Source organism: Rattus rattus, chromosome 14, assembly GCF_011064425.1.
Source record: "Rattus rattus isolate New Zealand chromosome 14, Rrattus_CSIRO_v1, whole genome shotgun sequence".
NCBI lineage: Eukaryota > Metazoa > Chordata > Mammalia > Rodentia > Muridae > Rattus > Rattus rattus.
Window position 1 is genome coordinate 3037247 of NC_046167.1, and position 20000 is coordinate 3057246.

The following is a 20000-nucleotide window of genomic DNA, read 5'->3' on the forward strand; positions in this document are numbered from 1 at the left end:
GTGTCACTGGAAGCACACGTTCTTAACCGCGTGGCTCCCGTATTGCAGTCCCCAGCCGTGGGTTGCAGTCATTAGCAGTGGGCCACAACCACTGAGCGCATGGTTTACACGTATTCAGTGTATTGAGTAACCCAAACAGAGATTGAGCCATGAACCCAGAGTTAGGAAGTGGCAGGTGCACCCGTTGCTTCAGACCACAGGCAGACGGTAAGAAGAGAGCGTCCTGCAAGTGCTGTGCACTGCTGCATGCCAGGTGCTTTTCTTAGTGCTCAGGGCTCATGAATCCATCCACCCCTCCCATAATCCTTTGAGGTACAAACCATAATTGCAGTCTCTTTATGCACAGGAATGCTGAAGTTAAATTGCTTCAGGTTCATGCACATATTCAAAGGGAACCCCTGGCTAGGTATAGCGGCACAGACCATTGATCCCAGCACTCAGGAGGCAGAGGCAGGTAGATCAGTGAGTTTGAGGCCAGCCTGGTCTACAGAGCAAGTTCCAGGACAGCCAGGGATACACAGAGAGACCCTGTCTTGGAAAAAAGGGAGGACACCATAACTTGAACCCGAGGGTCTATTCTAAGGTAGTGGACACTAGCAATCTGATTATGCTGTCTCTAGTTTCTACTTTATCATTTCCCCCAACCCAGAGATGCTCAAAATGGGTTTCTAAACAAAAACAGAAGCAAAAAAGTATTTAAGAAAGAAAGAAAGAAAGAAAAGAAAGAAAGAAAGAAAGAAAGAAAGAAAAGAAAGGAAGAAGGAAGGAAGGGAAGGAAGAAAGGGAAGGAAGGGAAGGAAGAAAAGGGAAGGGAAAAGGAAGGAAGAAAAAGAAAGAAAAAAGAAAGAAAGAAAGAAAGAAAGAAAAGGAAAGAAAGAAAGAAAGGAGGGGGAGGAGGAGGGAAGGAAGGGGAAGAGAGAGAGAGAGGAGAGAGAGAGAGAGAGAGAGAGAGAGACACCTAGAGGGCCTGCGTAAAGCAGTAAGACAATGAGATGAGTCTCCAAACATTAGCATGGCAATTTCCATCCCTTTCTAGAGTAACGGAAATTTGTCAACACAAACACACACACACACACACACCTTTTTGAATTCAGTAAGTGAGACCGCACAGTAGCAGATGATGCACAAGGCTCTGCGTTGTATCCTTGCTGTGCTGTGACATCCCACGCAGCTTACAGAACTAAGGGATCCAATTAAGAGCCATGTCCGACCTCACTTCCATGCTTGGAAAACTAGGACACAAACAGCTTAGTTACCCTCGTTATCTGGCTTGGTATTAAACGCCCTGAAAAGGAAGGACTCGCTCTGAGCCCTGTGCGGTATCTTAACTAGACGCTTCCCTCTGCTGTCATTGAGTTTTCATGGAACGAAATTATGCACTGCTGTCCATTTCCTAGAGCATCGGTAGCCAGTGTGAGCGGGCCACAGGTAGAGGCTTCCGTGGTGGGGAGAAGGCTGGGGATACTTGCAACACAGAAGTTTCAGAGCAAATTGCTCTGACTTGGAAAATGAGTGGCTTGGAGAATGGTTCTTTTGTTTATTTGCATTCCTGGATTTCCTCTTTCAGCTCTTCAGTAGGACAGGATATTTTCAGTCGTTACTCTTCCTCAGTTTGTTTTCCACTGAGAGACAGCTAAGCAGTCCAGTTCTGTATACAGAATCAAGTCACCTGCTGCAAGGCAGGTCACTAAACTAATATTTCTTCTAAGGATGACTGAGTTAAATGTCAGAGATATCCTTTAGTAGTTCACTCTGTCTACTCTTCCTTTATCCCCAGCATCTATACTACGATGTCCATTTTTCCTGCCCCTGCAGCTATTGTACTCCAACATGCTGCTCTGGGACTCACTGTGTGCTCCTTGCTTCTAGGATACGAGGAAGGGATTGGGCCATGTCTTCTAGGCAGATCTAGGATGGAGCTGGGATCCATCACTTAGTCTGAGCTCTCCTGGACCTTAATGAACAGATAAACTCTTCTAAATTATGAGGCAGGGGAGTATCCAGCTTGCTTTATGAGGCCAGCATATCTACTTTAGAGATGCAGGAACAGAACACACCGTCCTAGTCAGATGAACCAGGATGAGTGACCTCAAGTTGAAAACAAGCACCTACCATGGTCCTGTATGCTAGTTGTATGTGATAGTTGGGAACCATTAGATTTAGGTCCTGGATGAAGACAACGGACTGGATATTTACAACTAATTTTGTTACCTCCTGAAGCCTGCTAGAATTGACCCAGAGGAAATCATGACTCCCCTCTTCGAGTTCCCAATCTCACCATAAAAGAATTTAAGGACAGACAACAGCAGAAGAAAGCACAATTCCGTTAGAGTTTAGAAGAAAGTCAAGATAGGGCAGCCGGAAACTGCTCCTGATGTCTGGAGGGGAAGGATGATGAGGAGAAGGAGCAAAGAGGCCATGTCGTTTATGCTGGGAGGTCAGACCCATGGCCAGCAAGCAGCCCATGGCAGAATGGAAGGCTATAGAGAGAGAGGAGAGAAGCCCAAAATGCTGCAGCAACTCAAAGCGTGAAGGGAAGCTTGCTCAGGGAAGAGACGGAAAGAAGTGGCGTAGACTTACAAGCTCTGTAGCTTTGTGAACGACTGCAGTAGGGGTGGGGATAATAGGAAGGAAAAATACAGCATCTCATTAAAGGACTAATTATTCTGCCCACTGAGCTCACTTTTCTAGGTGTGGTCCCTTAGCCAAGTGAATGACCCAGCTGATTGGAATGTTAGGCCTCCACACAGGCCAGAGAATAAGATCAAAGAAATAAAATGTATGTGAGCAAGGACTGAAAGGAGAAAGAGAAGTCCTCCATGGGCGGGGAGGTCAGCATTTGAGCTTTAGAAAGTGGACAGGTTGATGAAATTCACAGGCACTACAGAGCAGAGAAAGTATGAATGCCTGTGGAGAGGAAGGTCAGCCCAGGGGAGGGGATGCCATCGTGTCCCAGATAGCTCAGGAGCTGATCACCACTTTCTGAAAAGCCAGAGGAAGAGCGGAACGGGATCAAAGCAACAAGGTTGGTCGAGATCCAAGGTTGATCCAGATGGAAAGGTTGGATCTCTCAGTTCCCTTTTCTGTCTCACCGGAAAACAAAACACAAAACAAGTGAAGAAAAGAAAAAAGAAAAAAAGAAAGAAAGAAAGAAAGAAAGAAGAAAGAAAGAAAGAAGGAAGGAAGGAAGGAAGGAAGGAAGGAAGGAAGGAAGGAAGGAAGGAAGAAAGAAAGAAAGAAAGAAAGAAAGAAAGAAAGAAAGAAAGAAAGAAAGAAAGAAAGGAAGAAAGACTCACTTAATTTTATAGTCACTAAACCGGAGGAGCTGCAGACTCTTCAGTGCCTAGGAGGAGGCTGTTTTCTAATAAACTAAAAGAAAAAATAACAATAATGAAGTTCTCGTTTCATTAGCTTGTCACCATTGTAGCGAATGACCTGAGAAAATCAACCTACAACCAAGACAAGTGTGTATTGGCTCTCGGTTCTGGAGGTTTCAGTTTGTGGTTGATTGGCTCCATTGCTTTTGGATCTGTGGTGATGCAGCTCATCATGGAGGGAGCATGGGAGCCCTGCCGCTGACACCGTGACCAGTGACTCACTGTGACACTGAGAGGTGGAGCAGGGGGAAGGGTCATGGTGCCAGTGTCACTTTCAAAAACAAGCCCCCAGGGACAGGTTCTTTTTCTGCTAAGCCCTTAAAGGGTCTACTGCCTCCTCAAGCTGGAGACCACACTGTTAACATGGTGGCAGTGCTGGGGTGCTTGTCATCCAACAATAGCATTACGTGTCTGATGGGCCAAAGGCTGGCCAAATGCAGTTCTCTGTTTCCAGTGTTCCATATCAATCAATCCATTTGATCTTCAAAACAACCCACTGGAAGGAGACAGAGCAGGAGCAAAAATAGCCAAAGTATAAAACAGAAATAAAAAAAAAAAAATCAAAACCCCTACTATATGTTGGGGTTGGTCTTGTGCTACAATGTATTCAAATGCTAAATTGTGTACCCCAAGATCTAGTCGTCCCAAGAAGAGCAAAGTTTCATGTACACTGGCGTTTAATGTATAAACCTTGCTCTGAGCATTGACTGGTCAACAAAAGCTAAAGCCTGTGATTGGGCAGTAGGGAGAGAGAAAGGCGGGACTTGAGGCCCCAGTGAGGGGTCTCAGGAAAGACCGAGAGAGAAAAGAGGAGACAAGGGGAGGAGGAAACAGTCGTGAGAGGAGATGGACCATGCGTACGTAGCTGGAGAAATAGCGAGTAGCAAGGGACGCGTGGCTGGAATGGAAGTTAAAGCAGCTCAAAAAAAGCCCAATCTAGGCTTTCAGCTTGTAAATCTAGTGCCGGAACTGTGTGTGTTTTATATGGGCTAGCCAGAGGACATAAAAATATCATTTACAACTAGATACTAAGACACTTAAGAACTGTGGAAATTAGAAGAATAAAGTTTTAGTATGAGGAAAGGTTAATTCACTATTTCCTATTTATAACTAATTGGAACGTCAAATTAATGAGTGGGGCATATCGAATTGACTAATACTAGAACAGGCGTGTTAGATTGGATAAATGTAGGAACTGACCCTTACACATGAGGATAAAAATTATGATTTTTGGGGTTGGGGATTTAGCTCAGCGGTAGAGCGCTTGCCTAGCGAGCGCAAGGCCCTGGGTTCGGTCCCCAGCTCCGAAAAAAAAAAAGAAAAAAAAATTATGATTTTTTAAAAATTGGCATTTCTAGCCCATAGGGGGGGAAATACATAATTCAGTAAAGGGTGTCAGGGTAATTGACTATATACACACTTGGAAGATATAACTTCCAGATGGGTTAAGAACAAACCTAATATTAAAAACATATTTAGAAACTTGGACTAAGAAAGGCCTCTGTAAACGAGACTCTCTTGGCAGCACGCTGTGTGACTTTGAGCACAGTATCTAGTTTTCTGAAGGTGGTTGTTGCTGTTGTTGTTGTTGTTGTTGTTGTTGTTGTTGTTGACAAAACAAATACAAAACCAATAGGGTAGAGATAAATGTTCAACAAGGTGGCTGTGATAACAGAATTGTTTCTGAGCCGTGAATCTCACTGCATTGTACTTCAGCAATTGCACCCAGCTAGCACATCCCTGATCTGAAATTGTTTCTCCTGGAGCAGGTTACAACATAGCTGACTCTGATATGCAGATCTTCCCATGTTGAGCCATGTGTCTCAGTCCCCCTGGGGGTGATAAGAAAGCATTCTCCCTGGGGTTGGGGATTTAGCTCAGTGGTAGAGCGCTTGCCTAGCAAGCGCAAGGCCCTGGGTTCTGTCCCCAGCTCAAAAAAAAAAAAAAAAAAAAAAAAAAAAAAAAAAAGAAAGCATTCTCCCATAGGGCTGGAGAGGTGGCTCAGAGGTTAAGAGCACTGACTGCTGCTCTTCCAGAGGCCCTGAGTTCAACTCCCAGCAACCACATGGCGGCTCACACCTGTCTGTAATGAGATCTGATGCCCTCTTCTGGTGTGTCTGAAGACAGCTACAGTGTACTTATATATAATATTTAAATAAATAAAAAAATAAATCTTTTTTTAAAAAAAGAAAGAAAGCATTCTCCCTAGACAAAGATTTCTTAAAATTTTGACTTATGCGTGTGTGTGTTTGCATATGCCACATGACTGCAAGTACCCCCTGGAGGCCACCGAGGGTGTCAGATCCCCTGGAACTGCTGACATGACCATCTGAAGGTGTGGTCTGAGAATAGAACATGGGACCTCTAGGAGTGTAGCAAAAGCAATTGGCCACTGAGATGGTTCTTCCGCCCTCATTTGACATTTTTTTTTTTTCAAAGTTCTTAGCCACTACCAGATCGGCTTGTGAATGTGGCTGTATTCACCAGTACAAAACAGCCTAGAATTCTGGATGTCCAGTGTCCTTCTCTTTCAGGGATCAGACTATTTAACTTAAAAGTTCACCTTCAGACTTTCCATCCAATGCTGCTCTAAGGAGAAATGTTTCAGCAAGTACAAGTGACCCATTCATTTGTTAGTTAGTTCATTCATTCATTCATTCATTCATTCATTCATTATTCATTTATTTAGGTTTTTCAAGACTGGGCCTTTCTAGGTAGCTCTGGCCATCCTGGAACTCATTCTATAGACCAGGCTGGTCTGGAACTCATCAGAGATCCACCTGCCTCTGCCTTCCTAGTGCTGAGATTAAAGGTATGAATATTTAAGGTCTCTCTTTCTCTCCACTTTTGATTTTTTTTTTTCTTTTGGTCAAACAAAGGTACTTCACTGGCCAAACTGGCATATCGGTATTTTTCCCTTTCCCAGACAACCAGTCCCCTGACAAAGGAATTCTGTATCCTAATAGAAAGTCCTACCTGTAGGCAGCAGAATCCAATTCAACCCAGTTCCAGGAAGTTCCTCTAGGAACTAGATTGAGAGACTTGAAGTTCTAAGGCTGGGAGTAGCCTTCAGCTATTCTCTCTGCCCTGCCCTGCCTTGGGCCTGCCTCACCCTATGGGATGACCGTTTCCAGAAGGAGGGAAAACCTTTTCAAGATAAGAGACTGCTACCCTGGCATAAGAAGGTCTGTCTGCGATAACTGAGGACAGCTCCTGCCTCAGACCTCCTGCCTCAGCACAGCACACATAACTACAACAAGGATGAGGACGGGGATGAGCTTCGCAGGTTTATCAGTTGGATCAAGACATTGCAACATCACCACATTCTTGTTTTGGTCATGAGCAGACTGACTGGGTCTGGCTGCTTGAGTTCCTCTAGTGTGCGCCTGTCATTAGACAGAGGCCAAGTTCAATTTCCATTTTGTCCCTAAGTGATTCTCGTAAGGTGCACTTTAAAAACAAGTATTTGCCTGTTTGTCTGTGGACTTGCTTGCTTGCTTGCTTTGTGAGGTTTTCTTAGGACACAGTAATGTTCGATATTTAAACATTGAAAACACGAGTGATAGCTCACTTTTAGAAGATTAGTTTCAAAAAACAAATCTCCGTGGTTCTCATATTCTGGAGCCACAGAAGGCTTGCTCACTGGTGTCAGAAACCCGTGGTCTGTTGGGATTATTCCCATCATCAGATGAGGGGCTGAGTTTACAACGACAACAATAGACAAGGGCTTCATTTCCGGGGAATCGGGGTTTGCTCGTTCTCGGGCGAGAGCTTGTTGAAGTTACTCAGGGCCCCCAGCTCCTCACCTCCGTAAAGTCCAAGGGTGTGTCTTTTCCTATTCGTCTGCCCAGGATAGGTATCGTCTACGGTATATTAAGTTTGCTCTCCTCTCTCCAGCTGTCCATCCCCCTCCTCAGACTTTCCTGCCAGCCAGTCATTAGCTGGCTTTGTCTCAAGAGCCTGCAGGAAAGTGGCTCTTGGTAACCATAGGCAACCATGAGCCCTTGCTAGCTATGTGTGCTGTATTTGCAAGGCACAGTCTAGCCATTAACCAAAGAGATGGGAAAAAAAATGTGCTTTTAAGGTTCTCTTGTGCACTAAAATTATTGTCTTCCTTTTCTTTCCCCTCCCCCGTTTCCGTAGAACGATCGGTCCATGGGTGAGATGCAGATCATTGGAGGCGAGGATCTTTCAACACTGGCTGGAAAGGTTTGTTAATGTAACTTCTCAGTAGGCATACACTTCTGGGGACATCTATGTGACCTTCATGTCAGGTCAGAGCTCCAAATGCATTTCAAAAGCTCTCCCGGGTTTGCTAATTCATGCAAATAGATGTGTGAGGCCCTTTAATGATTTCTCCTGTCCAAAACACTGCCTGCAGAAAGCTTCTAGGACTTGCTGCAGACCAAATCCTCCCAGCTTCCAATTCCAGCCTTCTTCCAGACAACAAAAACCCCCAGGACCGTTACGGCTTCTTTTCTATTTGCTCTGTAAGCACCCCCACCCCAAAACAAGCTTTCTCTTTTGTCTGCCCTTCTGTGTCTGTTGCTTTGCAGCCAGCACTGTGGGAAGACATTTAAACAGGTTTATTGAAATGTGCGACATGGAATGGGGGCCACTTCTTGAGAGCACAGTTGTTAGCCTGTTGCCGAAGAGCTAACATCACAGAGAAACCTACTAGATTTGGGGGAAATATCTTATTTTAATGTGGAGTTTCCAACTTGCCCTGACTATTATGAACTGAAAGGACATTTGGATCTAACACAATGTCTAGGATTCCCAGGGAGGACTGACTGCTTTGCAAAGCAGGTGATCGAGGTGGAGTGCGACTTGAAATGTAGATTTGCTGGGAAGGATGACAGCAACTAGAAACTGCAGAATTCGGTTCTGTTCACGTATCCTGACCAATGCTGTGGTCGTTACCCACAAACACCTTCAGCTTTCTAAGTAGAGTGTGTCAGTCTATTACACACGCTTAATCTCTCATCCTTGGCAGTTCTTACTGTTACACAATCCCCGGATGGGGAAAAAGTAGAACAGCAAGCCACATTTAATAAAAATACATATCCTAATATCTGACATGCTAACTGGGATGCACATGCATGGACTCTGACTAGAAAACAGTTTCTGCTTCTGCTGAAGACAGCCTGGTGGGTTCCAGGAGTAGTAAATCTTGTTCTATGGCAACTGCAGTGAACTTGTTAGTGTTAACTTATCAGCAGGCATCATTTGACATCACTGCACTACGGCAGGAAATAGCCTAGGAAAGTTAAAATACTCAAAGTGATTTTCAGAAATGCATAGCTTTAAGCACCCTAAAAGGGCTCTTTAAGTCATTTTAGCTTAGTTTTTCCATACAGTGCCTACTCCACAAGGGCCAGATCTTGTTTGAGCTTTTACTGAGAGGACAACTCTGAAAGGATTTCTACTGGGCTTCTTCTCCCCTACTTTACCAGTTTGTTCTGACCTGATTTCCCTCATAGACACACACAGGCATGCCCTTCAGACCCTGTAGAGGGTGGGGGTGGGGGGGGTGAGCAGAAAGCATGGCAGGTCTTGACTTTGGTGTCTCCTGCTGCAAGTTAGAGAGACCCTAGCAGGGGTGCATTCAGGGGGAAAGGTGGGACCACTAGGCAGGAGCGAATACAAGCAGGAGTCAACATTAACTGGCTGCTGACAAGACAGTTTCTTTCAGATTGCCCAGGGCTGTCTAGTTATAGCTATACCCTCCTGTTTGTGGAGAGACATTTCTGCACGTTTAAATAGGTGCACAATAGAACTCCTTGTGCCAAGAACGTCTACGATGAATCAACAATGACTAGCCACTCATATAATATACCAACTTGATTTTGAAGACTGAAGTCCAAGTGCCTTGCTCCCAGCAGAGGGGAAGGCTAGGTGAGCCGGGGCTGACCATCTCCCAACACTCGTTCACCTTCAGCTAGTCAGGATATTTATCCTCATTTTACCTCCCTGGTTGTCTTCCAACTCTTGACCCTTCTACTCAAAGTATAGTGTAGGCAGGCAAGTTTTTCTATGAAGAGTCAAATATAAATATTTTAGGCAGTGTGGACTAACTATTGGCGCTGTTTGACTCCCTGGTAGCTTGAGAGCAACCAGAGGGGATGTGGAAGCAGATGACTGTGTTCCCATAAAACTTTATTTACAAAAACAGGGATGAGGCCATATGTGTCCCTGGGACTCTAGTTCATTGACATGATTTCTAGGAGCTTGTTAGAAATGCAGAGTCTCGGGAGCCACACCAGAGCTCTTGAGTTAGAATCCACCTTTGCAACCTCCTAGATGGTCTCTTCCAACTTCAAGGTTTACAAGGCACTAGACACCCCTTGTGGTGGTACGAATAGGAATGGTCCCCTTAGACTCATAGGTTTGAATGCTTGGCCCATGGGGCGTGGCACTGTTAGGAGGTCTGGCCTTGTTGGAGTGGGTGTGGCCTTTGTTGGAGTGGGCGCAGCCTTGTTGGAGTGGGCGTGGCCTTGTTGGAGCGGGTGTGGCCTTTGTTGGAGTGGGCGTGGCCTTGTTGGAGGAAGTGTGTCGCTGTGTAGGTGGACTTTGACGGCTCATACCCTCAAGCTGTATCCAGTGTGGCACAGTTTCTTTCTGCTGCCTGAAGATCAGGATTTGATCTCTCACCTCCTTCCCCAGCACCATGTCTGCCTACATGCTGTGTTTCCCTACATGGTGATAATCGATGAGACCTTTAAAATATAAGCCAGCCCAAATTTAGTGTTTTCCTTTGTAAGAGTAGCCATGGTCATGGTGTCTCTTTATAGCAATAAAACCCGAAGGCACCACCAACCCCACTCCCACCCCACTGAATTTCCCTCTGAGCCCAACTTGCTACCCTGAACTTCAGCCTTCAGTTGACTCTTGCTAACCTTCAAACCGTTCTCCACAAAGCTGCCCAAGGGATCTTCTTAAAATACAACTGGGTTACACCGCTTGCCAATTGAAACCTTTCAGTGGCCTCTTAATTAGCAGTTGCCAGACTCAACAAAAACAAAACAAAAATCCAGTAGCCCAGTCAAATTTGAGCGTCAAATATTGAATAGATGTTCAGTATGAGTACGTAGTACATATTCACTGTAACTGTGTCTTGTGTGGTAGTTTGGACATACTCTAAAAATTTACTCACTGATTACCTGACCTTAAAATATAATTAGGCGTTTGTGGTTTACCTTGCAAGCCTTCCCCCAGTGCTCTTTAAGTAAGATCCAAATTCCTGACTCCAGTAAATCCTGCTTGATCCATCTGGCATCCCCACCGCATTGTCATACTTGATTGGCCTCATGGCACTGCCCTTCCCTAGCTAAGCCTTTCTTGCCAACCCCTTAAACAAGCGATGCCTTCTTCTTGGAATACGCTTTCCCCTGCCTTAGGTTAGGACTCAGTCTGCTCTGTACAGCACAGCTTCCCTGCACAGCTGTCAGGGACGAGAGCATGGCCTGCTCTCCCTCCCACCGTCCACCAGTTCCAGTGTGCATCTGTATGTGAGCCCAGCTCCCTCGGAGCCCTGTCTACAATTTACAGCTTAGCGCTTACTTAGGAGTCTTTAAAAAAAAGAAAAATCTGCCTTTCCTCCCAGAAAATCAGTGTGAAGTGGCCAGGGACACTGGGTTCGCCACCTCACCCCTAGCATGGTACACAGCCTGTCCCAGCACAAGTTAGAGTAAATACTGAATGAGCAGTGAGTGCATCATCCTACGTAGGAATCAGAGAAATGGTTTCAGTCGGCCTCAGAGCGAGGACACGGGAGAATGTTGAAGCCAAGCCAATTTGGCCAGGCCTCTGGTGGTGAGTGATGGGATCCCAAACCAAACGCATTTGCTGCTTCACAGAGGACGGTTTGGAGGGCAGCAAAAACGGAGAGTACCAGTGAAATGCCATGTCCAAGTAGCTGATTCGGGTTAGGGCTGAAGGGGAAAGGGCGGAGTGTACGAGAAGGGCACAGCTTCCGTATTAAGGAAAGTTAGAAAGGAAAGTGGGGACTGGAGAGGTGGCTCAGCAGTTAAGAGCACTGACTGCTCTTCCAGAGGTCCTGAGTTCAAATCCCAGCAACCACATGGTGGCTCACAACCATCTGTAAGGGGATCTGATACCCTCTTCTGGTGCGTCTGAAGACAGCTACAGTGTACTCATATATAATAAATAAATCTTTAAAAAAAATTTAAAAAAAAAGGAAGATGGAGGAAGTGAATACTGCATGGCTAAGGGTGGGAGAGAAAAGGAGACAGAGTGCCTGCCTAGCTCAGGGGGCGTAGCAGTGGGGGACAGAGTGCCTGTCTGGCTCTCACTCACAAGACCCTGGATTGAATGGCCAGCACTACTGAAAAAGAAAAAGAAAAATTTTCATTTAACTTTAGAGATGTACTTTTCCTTATAAAGTTACTCAAACTTTTTAGCATTGTAACAAAATACCTGGGGGGGGGGAACAACTAAAAGGAGGAAAGGTTCATTTCGGCTTACAGTTTCAGGCACCGCAGTGCATGGCCATCTGACTCCAGGCCTGCGGGAAGTCAGAACATCATGACAGAAAGACATGGTGATTGGTGAAGGGCTGGCCAGGAGAGGCTAGGGGGGTAGGGAGGTCTGCCAAACTGACATCAATCACTTAGGGAAGTCATGCCCCAGCCACCTCCTTCATCGAATAAGGCCCATTTCCAAGCAGCAGAGTCATGAAGTTAGGTCCTCTAGCCACGGCCACCTCCCAGTAGTGCCACCACCTGGGTGCAAAGCCTTCAACATGGGAGCCTTCGGGCAGGACAGTTTATGTTCAACCTGTAATAGCCAGCTCTACGGCCTCCTTCCTTCACCCAGTCAATCTTGTCTGCCCAGGAAGACTTGTCAAGACAGCAAAGAAACCCAGTAGGCAGAATCTCTTCACAGGGAGTCCGATGCATGATGGGGAAGAAGCTTAGGAAGCACTCAGCACTTACTGGGTCCCTGTTTGAGTGGTTATAGAAGAATCCAAACTGTAATAAACGTCTGCATCGGGCGGCAGGGTCGTTACAGGTCATTCTCTAACTTCCTCTTTCTCATACACTCACCATGCAAGCCAGCAGTCCAGTCAATAAATTTGCATTTTTTCATATTACTACCCTACCAGGAATTTGGACATGGCTTCGCTATTCAGTGCTGAGCACCTCAAGAACAGCTCAGCGAGTTTTTCCACAAATCCCCTTTCTTTGCACAAAAAGGAGAGGGAGGGGGAGGAGGAGAAGGAGAAGGAGAAGGAGGAGGAGTAGATGATGGTGGTGGTGGTGGTGGTGGTGGTGATGATGATGATGATGGTAATTCTTGGAACTGCAATGATCTTAAGGAGAAGGTGGGGTTGTGGGAATAACACAGAAGAGCGTCAGATCTAGAATGGGGGAGGAAAGGGAGAGTAGGGAACTAGACAGGGCTGGATCTGATGACTAAGGAAACAAGTCAGGAACTGAACAAGGAAATAATAAAGTACCTGAAAATGTAGTTGGGTTGGGTTTACAGAGTAGACTGATTGTCTCAATAAAGAGATGAACTTGCTGAGTCTGAGCAGAGGTGGCATCATGGAGCCGTTTAAGGGGGGAAAAAATATAATCGTGATATGTTGTGCAAAATGCAGTCAATTAATTATGAATTTTATTTAGTTAATACAAATCTTTAAGAATATCATGAACCTGACACGCGGTGGAAGGAAGTACAGCGGGGAGGGAGGGCAGGGCTGAGCCCTCCCCAGTACTTGCTGTGTACAAACCTGGAAGACGAGGGCTGAAGCCAAAGTGAAGAGGGAGCCATAGACATGGTTCTTGCATCGTTTTCTGAAAGGAGGAACCTCAGAAAGTGTCTGGAAGCAGCTCCCCCTGGTCAGCTGTGCCCTGTTTGTAACCAGCATGGAACCTCTAGGGGCCTGGGAAGATGCTTGGAGTTCAACTAAGAGAAAGGATCTCTCCCTCCAGGTCTTTCTCTGCGCCTTCTTTCACTTTCAGGGAAGGCTGGCTGAGTCATGGCTCTAAATAGGCCAGAGCTGTTGAATGCAGCGAGCCCTCCTCAATTCTCTTCAGTGGGCGCTCTGCACTTAAAAGCATTTACCCGCTTTATTTAAGCTGTCTGCACAGCACACTCTCACTCTGATTTTTCCCCTCAAGTTGATTTAATCCTGGCACTTCATAAAATGTGTGTATCCACTAAAGCAGGGAGATTCTAGTCGTGTCCAAGGGAAGCCCCCAAAAGGCTGGGATAAAACTGAAAGCCAGCAGGCCCAGATCGGCCGTGAAGATACACAGCTGGGCAGCTTCTGTGTGTGCAAGATTTCCGGAGACGAGCGCCCCACCCCCAAATAAGTTTCTAATCAAATGCCAGAATGAAGCACTGAAGCCTGCCAAATCGCCTCACCACCGGCTGCCGTAACTTAAAGCATTCCTTTTTACTGCCGCTGACTGGACTGAGAACAACGGTAGAAGTGGCCACTGGTGATGACGATGGCAATTTTGTGAGTTATCACATGAAATAAAATGCTGAGCCACATTCCTTTCCCTGTGGGATTTATATGCACACTCCTCCCCTCAGCCCGCAACCACCGTCCAGCCCATCTTTGCCAGGCCAATCTCTGTGAGGGTGACCACGCCCGCAAAACCCCGGTGCTGCTGCAGGTCGCTTCGTGTTTCCAAACTTTAAAAGTAGGAACAGCCGACTTAAGAGAACCGTTTGTACTCGTATAACTCCTCTCTACCTTCTTGCCTGCTTTGTGAGGAAAATTCAATGTGATGGGCTTTGCTGAGACCTCTGAAGAGCAGCGAAACAACACTCTGGAGTCCAGAGAGTCCCTATAGAATCTTCGCCTACAGCCCCCGCAGACTTTTACTGGCTCCCTGGGAGGAAGTGAGCTAGGTGTGAGGGGATGACTAAGACAGTAATTGGCAAACATCTCAGATTCAGCGATCATGGTTATCAGATGGGAAGTGTTCTGGAGGCACAGAGTGTTCCGAAAAAAAATCCCCCAGCATCGCCTACTCAAAAAGCGGGAATCTTAGTAGACTGCTCGGCACAAATGAAAGGCAGTAGACAGGAAAGGTTGGTTACGGGAAGAACTGTGGATCCTTAAAGATGGTGGAGATGGTGTCTCATGAGTAAAATGAGCTACAGAAAGTGAAAGCCAAAGTTATTCATTTATCACACAGAGTTCTTTCTTTTTTTCTTCCCCATCTCTTCCTTCCTTCCTTTCACAGAGTCTTGCTATCTACCCAGGTGACATAGAACCCATGATCTTCTTGCTTCTGCCTTCCTAGGTACTCTGCTCACATATGTACCCCCATAGCTGGAGCACAAGCCTTCCTGGGTCGCCTTTTCCTATCAGAGCTCTGTGCTGACCATATGAGGATGGATTACTATTTGTCTCTTAGCCCCTGAGCCTAATCTTGGTGCACGGAAACCCAAGGATTGGTTCCTTTAGATATTAACACAAGTGCCTCCAAGGTTGGGGCAATTACAACTCCTAAACCGTCTTCCTTCATACTATATCATCCCATGGAAGAAGGTGGAAAGATAAGGAAGAGATGAGAGACTGACAGGGGACCTGCCTCATTTTTCTAGCAATCTGCTCCTAAGGCAACTAAGCCACTCTTGTAATGATGGCAATGCTCTATTACTGAGGGCAGAACACATGACTGGGTCACCTTTTATTGGGCCCCATCTTAATGTTTATTGGTGGTTAATTTTCCAATTTAGGAACCCCTCTGAATATATTCAAAATGCAGTAGAATTCAATGTCCAGCCTTAGGTTGAGCAGAGAAATTGCAAAGCCTTTTAAAAGACAGCTGGCTTTATGTGATACTAAGAATTTATCGTTTTTGATAGATGGGAGGTTTTGGTTATATAAAATAGAGAATGGTACTGTAAGCTTAATCCTTTTTAAAAGCACACACAAATACATTTGAAGTCTTTCTTTTAAATACATATCCAAAGTTAAAAGCAAAGTTCACGGTTCGGTGTAGCTTGATGGTAGACCAGTTGCTTACCTAGTATGTTTTCAGGAAAAGAGGAAGGAAGAGGGAATGGAGAGGGAAATCTTCAGATTTTCTGTTTTCAAATATGCTTTGAATACATTTAAAAACCAAATTAGCTTCATAAAACGTGTTAGTAAACATATCAGGCTGAGGCTAGAACACTTGCCTGGCATACATGGTATTCAGTCTCAGTCTTGCAAAAAAATAAAACCCTTTTTAACGTGTGTAATTTTAGAAATGTAACGTAGCGGCGTGTACGAGAAACCCACGCCCTCTAGCCAGGAAGGCAGTGCAGAGGTCACGGTGCCTGCCCCTTAAAGCAACACCTGGGGATACGCGGAGTGGGAGGAGGCGTCTTCCTTAAAGCCTTTCAAGCTTAAAATATGTTGGAATTATTTTGACAATCTATCTCAGATGGATACCCATCCAAGTCCCACTTCCTGGTAACAGTCTTAAAATCATGCTTAATCTTTTCAGAGATGACACCTATTTTTACATTCTAAATGGGGGAGAGGAGAGAAAGAGAGGAGGAGTCTTCTTTTCAGGACTTCCTACTTAATTAGACAAGTATGTAAATTAACATATTTTGGAAAGAAACTTTTGTTTACACAACTGAACCAAAAAGCGACTGTGAACAGGGAAATTCAATTAACCATAGCATTCTCAAGGCATCCGGGTTAGCTGAAAATACATGTCCAAGTCACATGCTGCGGTGCGAGGTCAAAGGCCACAGTAAGCCATATTGAAAGTGCTAAAGGGATGCCTGTCAGTGTGAGTCTTAGGGGACAGGATGGCCTGACCCTCACATAGACATTAGTGTGCAGTGCCATGGAGAGGACACATGGGCTTTGAGAGTAAACAATATATCCCTCCATCGTGATGATAAAACTAATATTCTTAATAAGTGGGTTTAGTAAGAATGTCCTACCTAGGAGAAGGCACTTCCAAGAAGGCATTTCTACATGTGTGACAGGGAAATACAGCTTTACCATGGTTCTTTCATGGGTGGGTAACTTATTAACATTTGTATTCATTAAACCTCTTTTGTCTTAGATATGAAGAAGAAATTTACAGTCTGATCTGATAAGTCAAGGATAAATGAATGATTAGGGTCCTGGCAAGATGCCCCAGCAGGTTTAAGCACTTGCCCGCAGCCTGACAGCCTGAGTTCAAACCCCAGATAGCACATGGTGAGAGATAGCACATGGTGAGAGATAGCGCATGGTGAGAGAAGTTAAACTACTCCATAATTTATCTTCTGACCTTCACATGACCCTCACGAAAATAATATCTAGAGCCATAAAGTAAAAGTGTATTACTTTCAAGGAGTATCTCCCTGCTTGGTGACTGGAATGGTATATTTACATAGTCATAATTTGATTGGACAGCATTCGGCATATTACTACCAATCCAATTGATTGGCTGATTTTAATTCATTAATAAGCTTGCTAGTCATTAGCCTTTTAAAGAAAACAATCATTGCTTCTACATGCAAGCAGTACAGTAGGGCCTGAGAGCACAGTAGTAAGAGAGAAAAAACAACTCCCCACTACACGAAGTTTGGAATCGGTAGGTGAAGAAGCTGTCTAACAAGAAAATGGGATAAAACATAATTTGTGTGCTTGGGGGAAAATAGGTGAACCCCTGGTGAGCATTTATCAAGGGATCTGGCCATATCGGTAGAAAGGACTCAGCAGGCCCCTGGCAACACTTTCAATACCCTGTTTCTTCTGGGTTGAAAATCTGAGGGTAGACCCAGTGGGGATTTGGGGGGTCACATAAACATAGGACTGTCACCGCTGAGGATGTAATCATCGGGTGAGACTTCCTCTGTTACTGATAGAGTGTGTGTTGTAGTGTATGATACAGTGCTTGTCATCCCACAAATGGGAGACAGAGGGCATGGCACTACTGAGATGTCATAACTGTGTGCACAGTCCCTTCAAAGAGGCAGCAAGGTCTGACAAGAGCTTGCTACTAACCTGACTACAGGCAATAAAATTACGGCATCAAGAAATTCCAAAGGGATATTAAACTGAATCTGCAATACTTAGGCTTCCACTAAATCAGTGATTCTCAGCTTGCCTAATGCTAGCCCCCTTAGTACAGTTTCCTATGTTGTGGTGACTCCCAACCATAAAACTACTTTTGTTACTCCTTCATAACTGTAACTTTGCTACTGACGTGAATCATACTGTAAATGTTTGATACGCATATGGCCTGTGAAAAGGACCTAATGGGGTTGTGACCCACAGGTTAAGAACCACTACTCTAACCGTTGGATCCATAGAATGGGCAAGGCCCACAAAGCACCCTGTGAAATTCTAACTGTAAGCAAAGGTTGTATTCGCCCTGTGACCTGGGCTTTGTTTGTTTGTTTGCTTGTTTTAAGCATGTTCTGAAATGTTGAGTTTTTTTTTGTTTGTTTGTTCTTTACTTCCCTCCAGAATGTTCTCATTGTTGAGGTAAGTTGGCCTTTTCCTTTTCTGTGTTTGGAAGTTCCAAGAATCCAATAGAGAATTTTAAAACGCTGGCCTCGTTTATCAAACTGCCCAAGTACTGAGTCCCCACTCTGTGTGGCTCTTCAACTCCTGGTGAACAGGAGCCAACTATAGTCACTGGCTTTAACTAATTCAGAATCAACACTTGACAGTGGCTATTTGATTTATATCCAATCTCACATATTTCTCAATCCATTCTTGTGTGGATTTAAAAGCCAGACAGTTGTAAGGAGAGTAAAATAGCTCGTAGAACTAGTCAATAACGTTCACTGTTATTTATTTAACAGGAGAACCAAGGCTAGAACTCTTCTCACCCAATGACCTCCAATGCTTTTAATCCATTCTCAAGCTTCAGAGATCTTAAATTCAGTCAATTAGCATGTCAATCCAAGGGGAAGTTATGGAGTTTTGGTAGCAGTGGGTCTTTTGTTGTTCCGTTTAGTAAGAAACAGTAAGGTCATCTTGTGACTGCTATAGGCTCCCTAGTCAATGGCCATGCTCCCTCAAGACACTTGACTCATCAGCCCTGAAAAAGTCAAAGAACCTTGTTGTTCACAGTCTACAGTCTCACGTTTGCCAGTGTGGCCTTCCGTAGGCACAGCTCTGGCTTCACACAGCTCACAAGTAGACCATCCAGCCAGAAGTCGCTGGACCCTGGCTTCATTCAGACCTGCGAGGTTATCCTCAGCTCCTGACAGCTGAGTTCTGTCAGGAGGACAGTAAATCTCGGCAGCTGATTCTGTGTAATTGTGCATCCACAGCTCATCAGAAGCAGAGACCCTGTGCTCACGGCAGCTGAGGAGCTCAGACCTCCTGGCTGTCACCAGCTGCTGCCCAGACACATTTAGCTTCCCAGTCATGGCATCCCCTAAGGAGTAGGGAGGCTGAAGAGGTGTTTATCCGTTCAGTGTATTCAGCTATACATCCCATGTCCATGAAAATTCATGTGTCTCTTGTATTGTGAAATGTAACCTCCGGGCCAAATTTAGTCCCTGACTGTGCATGCAGAAGCCTGGGGACGCTCAGTGAGGAAGGGCCCACCTCCTCCCCAGAGGCTGAACTGAAACCTTTGACACAGCCAAAGGAGTCAAGAACAGGATTTATTCACCAACATAGTCTCTAGCTTCCAAAATGAAATGCCCGTGAATCCGTAAGTGATGGTGCTTCCTGCGTTGACTCCATTGGTTGGCATTTGAGATTAAAAGTGCATTTTATTAAGGAATGGCCCTGCAAAGGTGAAGTATTACGATGTGCAGACTGCCTTGCTGCACTTGTCTGCTTTTTTGCAAAGGACGTCGTTGGAACCGGGAGGACCATGGAGGCCCTGCTCAGCAGCATTGAGAAATACAAACCCAACATGGTGAAGGTAGCCAGGTGAGTCAGACACCACGGCACCGTCCTCTGTCCTTCCAAACAAGACCAGGAAGGATCCTCTCACCAGCACTGTTCTGAGCCTTGGCCCTGTACCTGAGAGGCTGTAGTTTGACCACCCTGACAAATAGCTTGTCTGACTTCTAGCCTGAGAGAGGAAGGCTATTGAGGTATAATAAAAAAAAAAAAAAAAATGGGGTATGGAGGGAAGGCTGTGTCAAAGGCACCATAGGGCCATATAGGACTAACCTTAATTTATCTCAGCTGCGGCTGGCTTCAGTGAGGCACCACACCCCATTAGCCTCGCCATCTTCTGTCCCCAGCAGTCTCTCCGTTCCCATTGCTAGTCGCCCTGGCCAACCCTGGCCAGCAGGGAACTCTGGTCCCAGCTACCAGGTAAAAACAAGGCTCAACAAACTGTAACCCAACAACCAGATTTATATGTTAAATACTCAATGTACAGTATATCCACACAATTAGCACACAACCAATTAATAAGGATATAAACTGCCCACCTAGATAAGATAAATTTGCCTACAGAAATCCATCCCAGCTACCTTGGCAATTCAGCACCACCCGGATCTGGGTCCTGCTTCTCAGTCTCCATTTTGATTCTCCCTCCTTCTCCTTCTCTCCCTCCCTACAAAAACTTTGTCCTGCTTTATTCTTTTACTGTCCAATCATGACCTTGATCTAACTTGTGCCAGCCCTCACCCACATAATGACATCAACCTACAGAAGGCCTT

The 20000-nt window shown here is 45.3% G+C and overlaps 1 protein-coding gene across 3 annotated transcripts in view; it reads left to right on the plus strand.

Annotated features, from left to right (window-relative positions):
- Prtfdc1 (phosphoribosyl transferase domain containing 1) overlaps positions 1-20000 on the plus strand; it is a 95745-nt gene that overhangs the window by 70092 nt on the left and 5653 nt on the right. For 2 of the 3 annotated variants that reach the window (XM_032884530.1, XM_032884532.1), the window contains exons 4-6: positions 7521-7586; positions 17830-17847; positions 19175-19257. In XM_032884530.1, the coding sequence (XP_032740421.1) occupies positions 7521-7586; positions 17830-17847; positions 19175-19257 (167 nt within the window). The remainder of the gene's footprint in view (positions 1-7520; positions 7587-17829; positions 17848-19174; positions 19258-20000) is intronic. The other variant, XM_032884531.1, reaches the window with a different exon arrangement.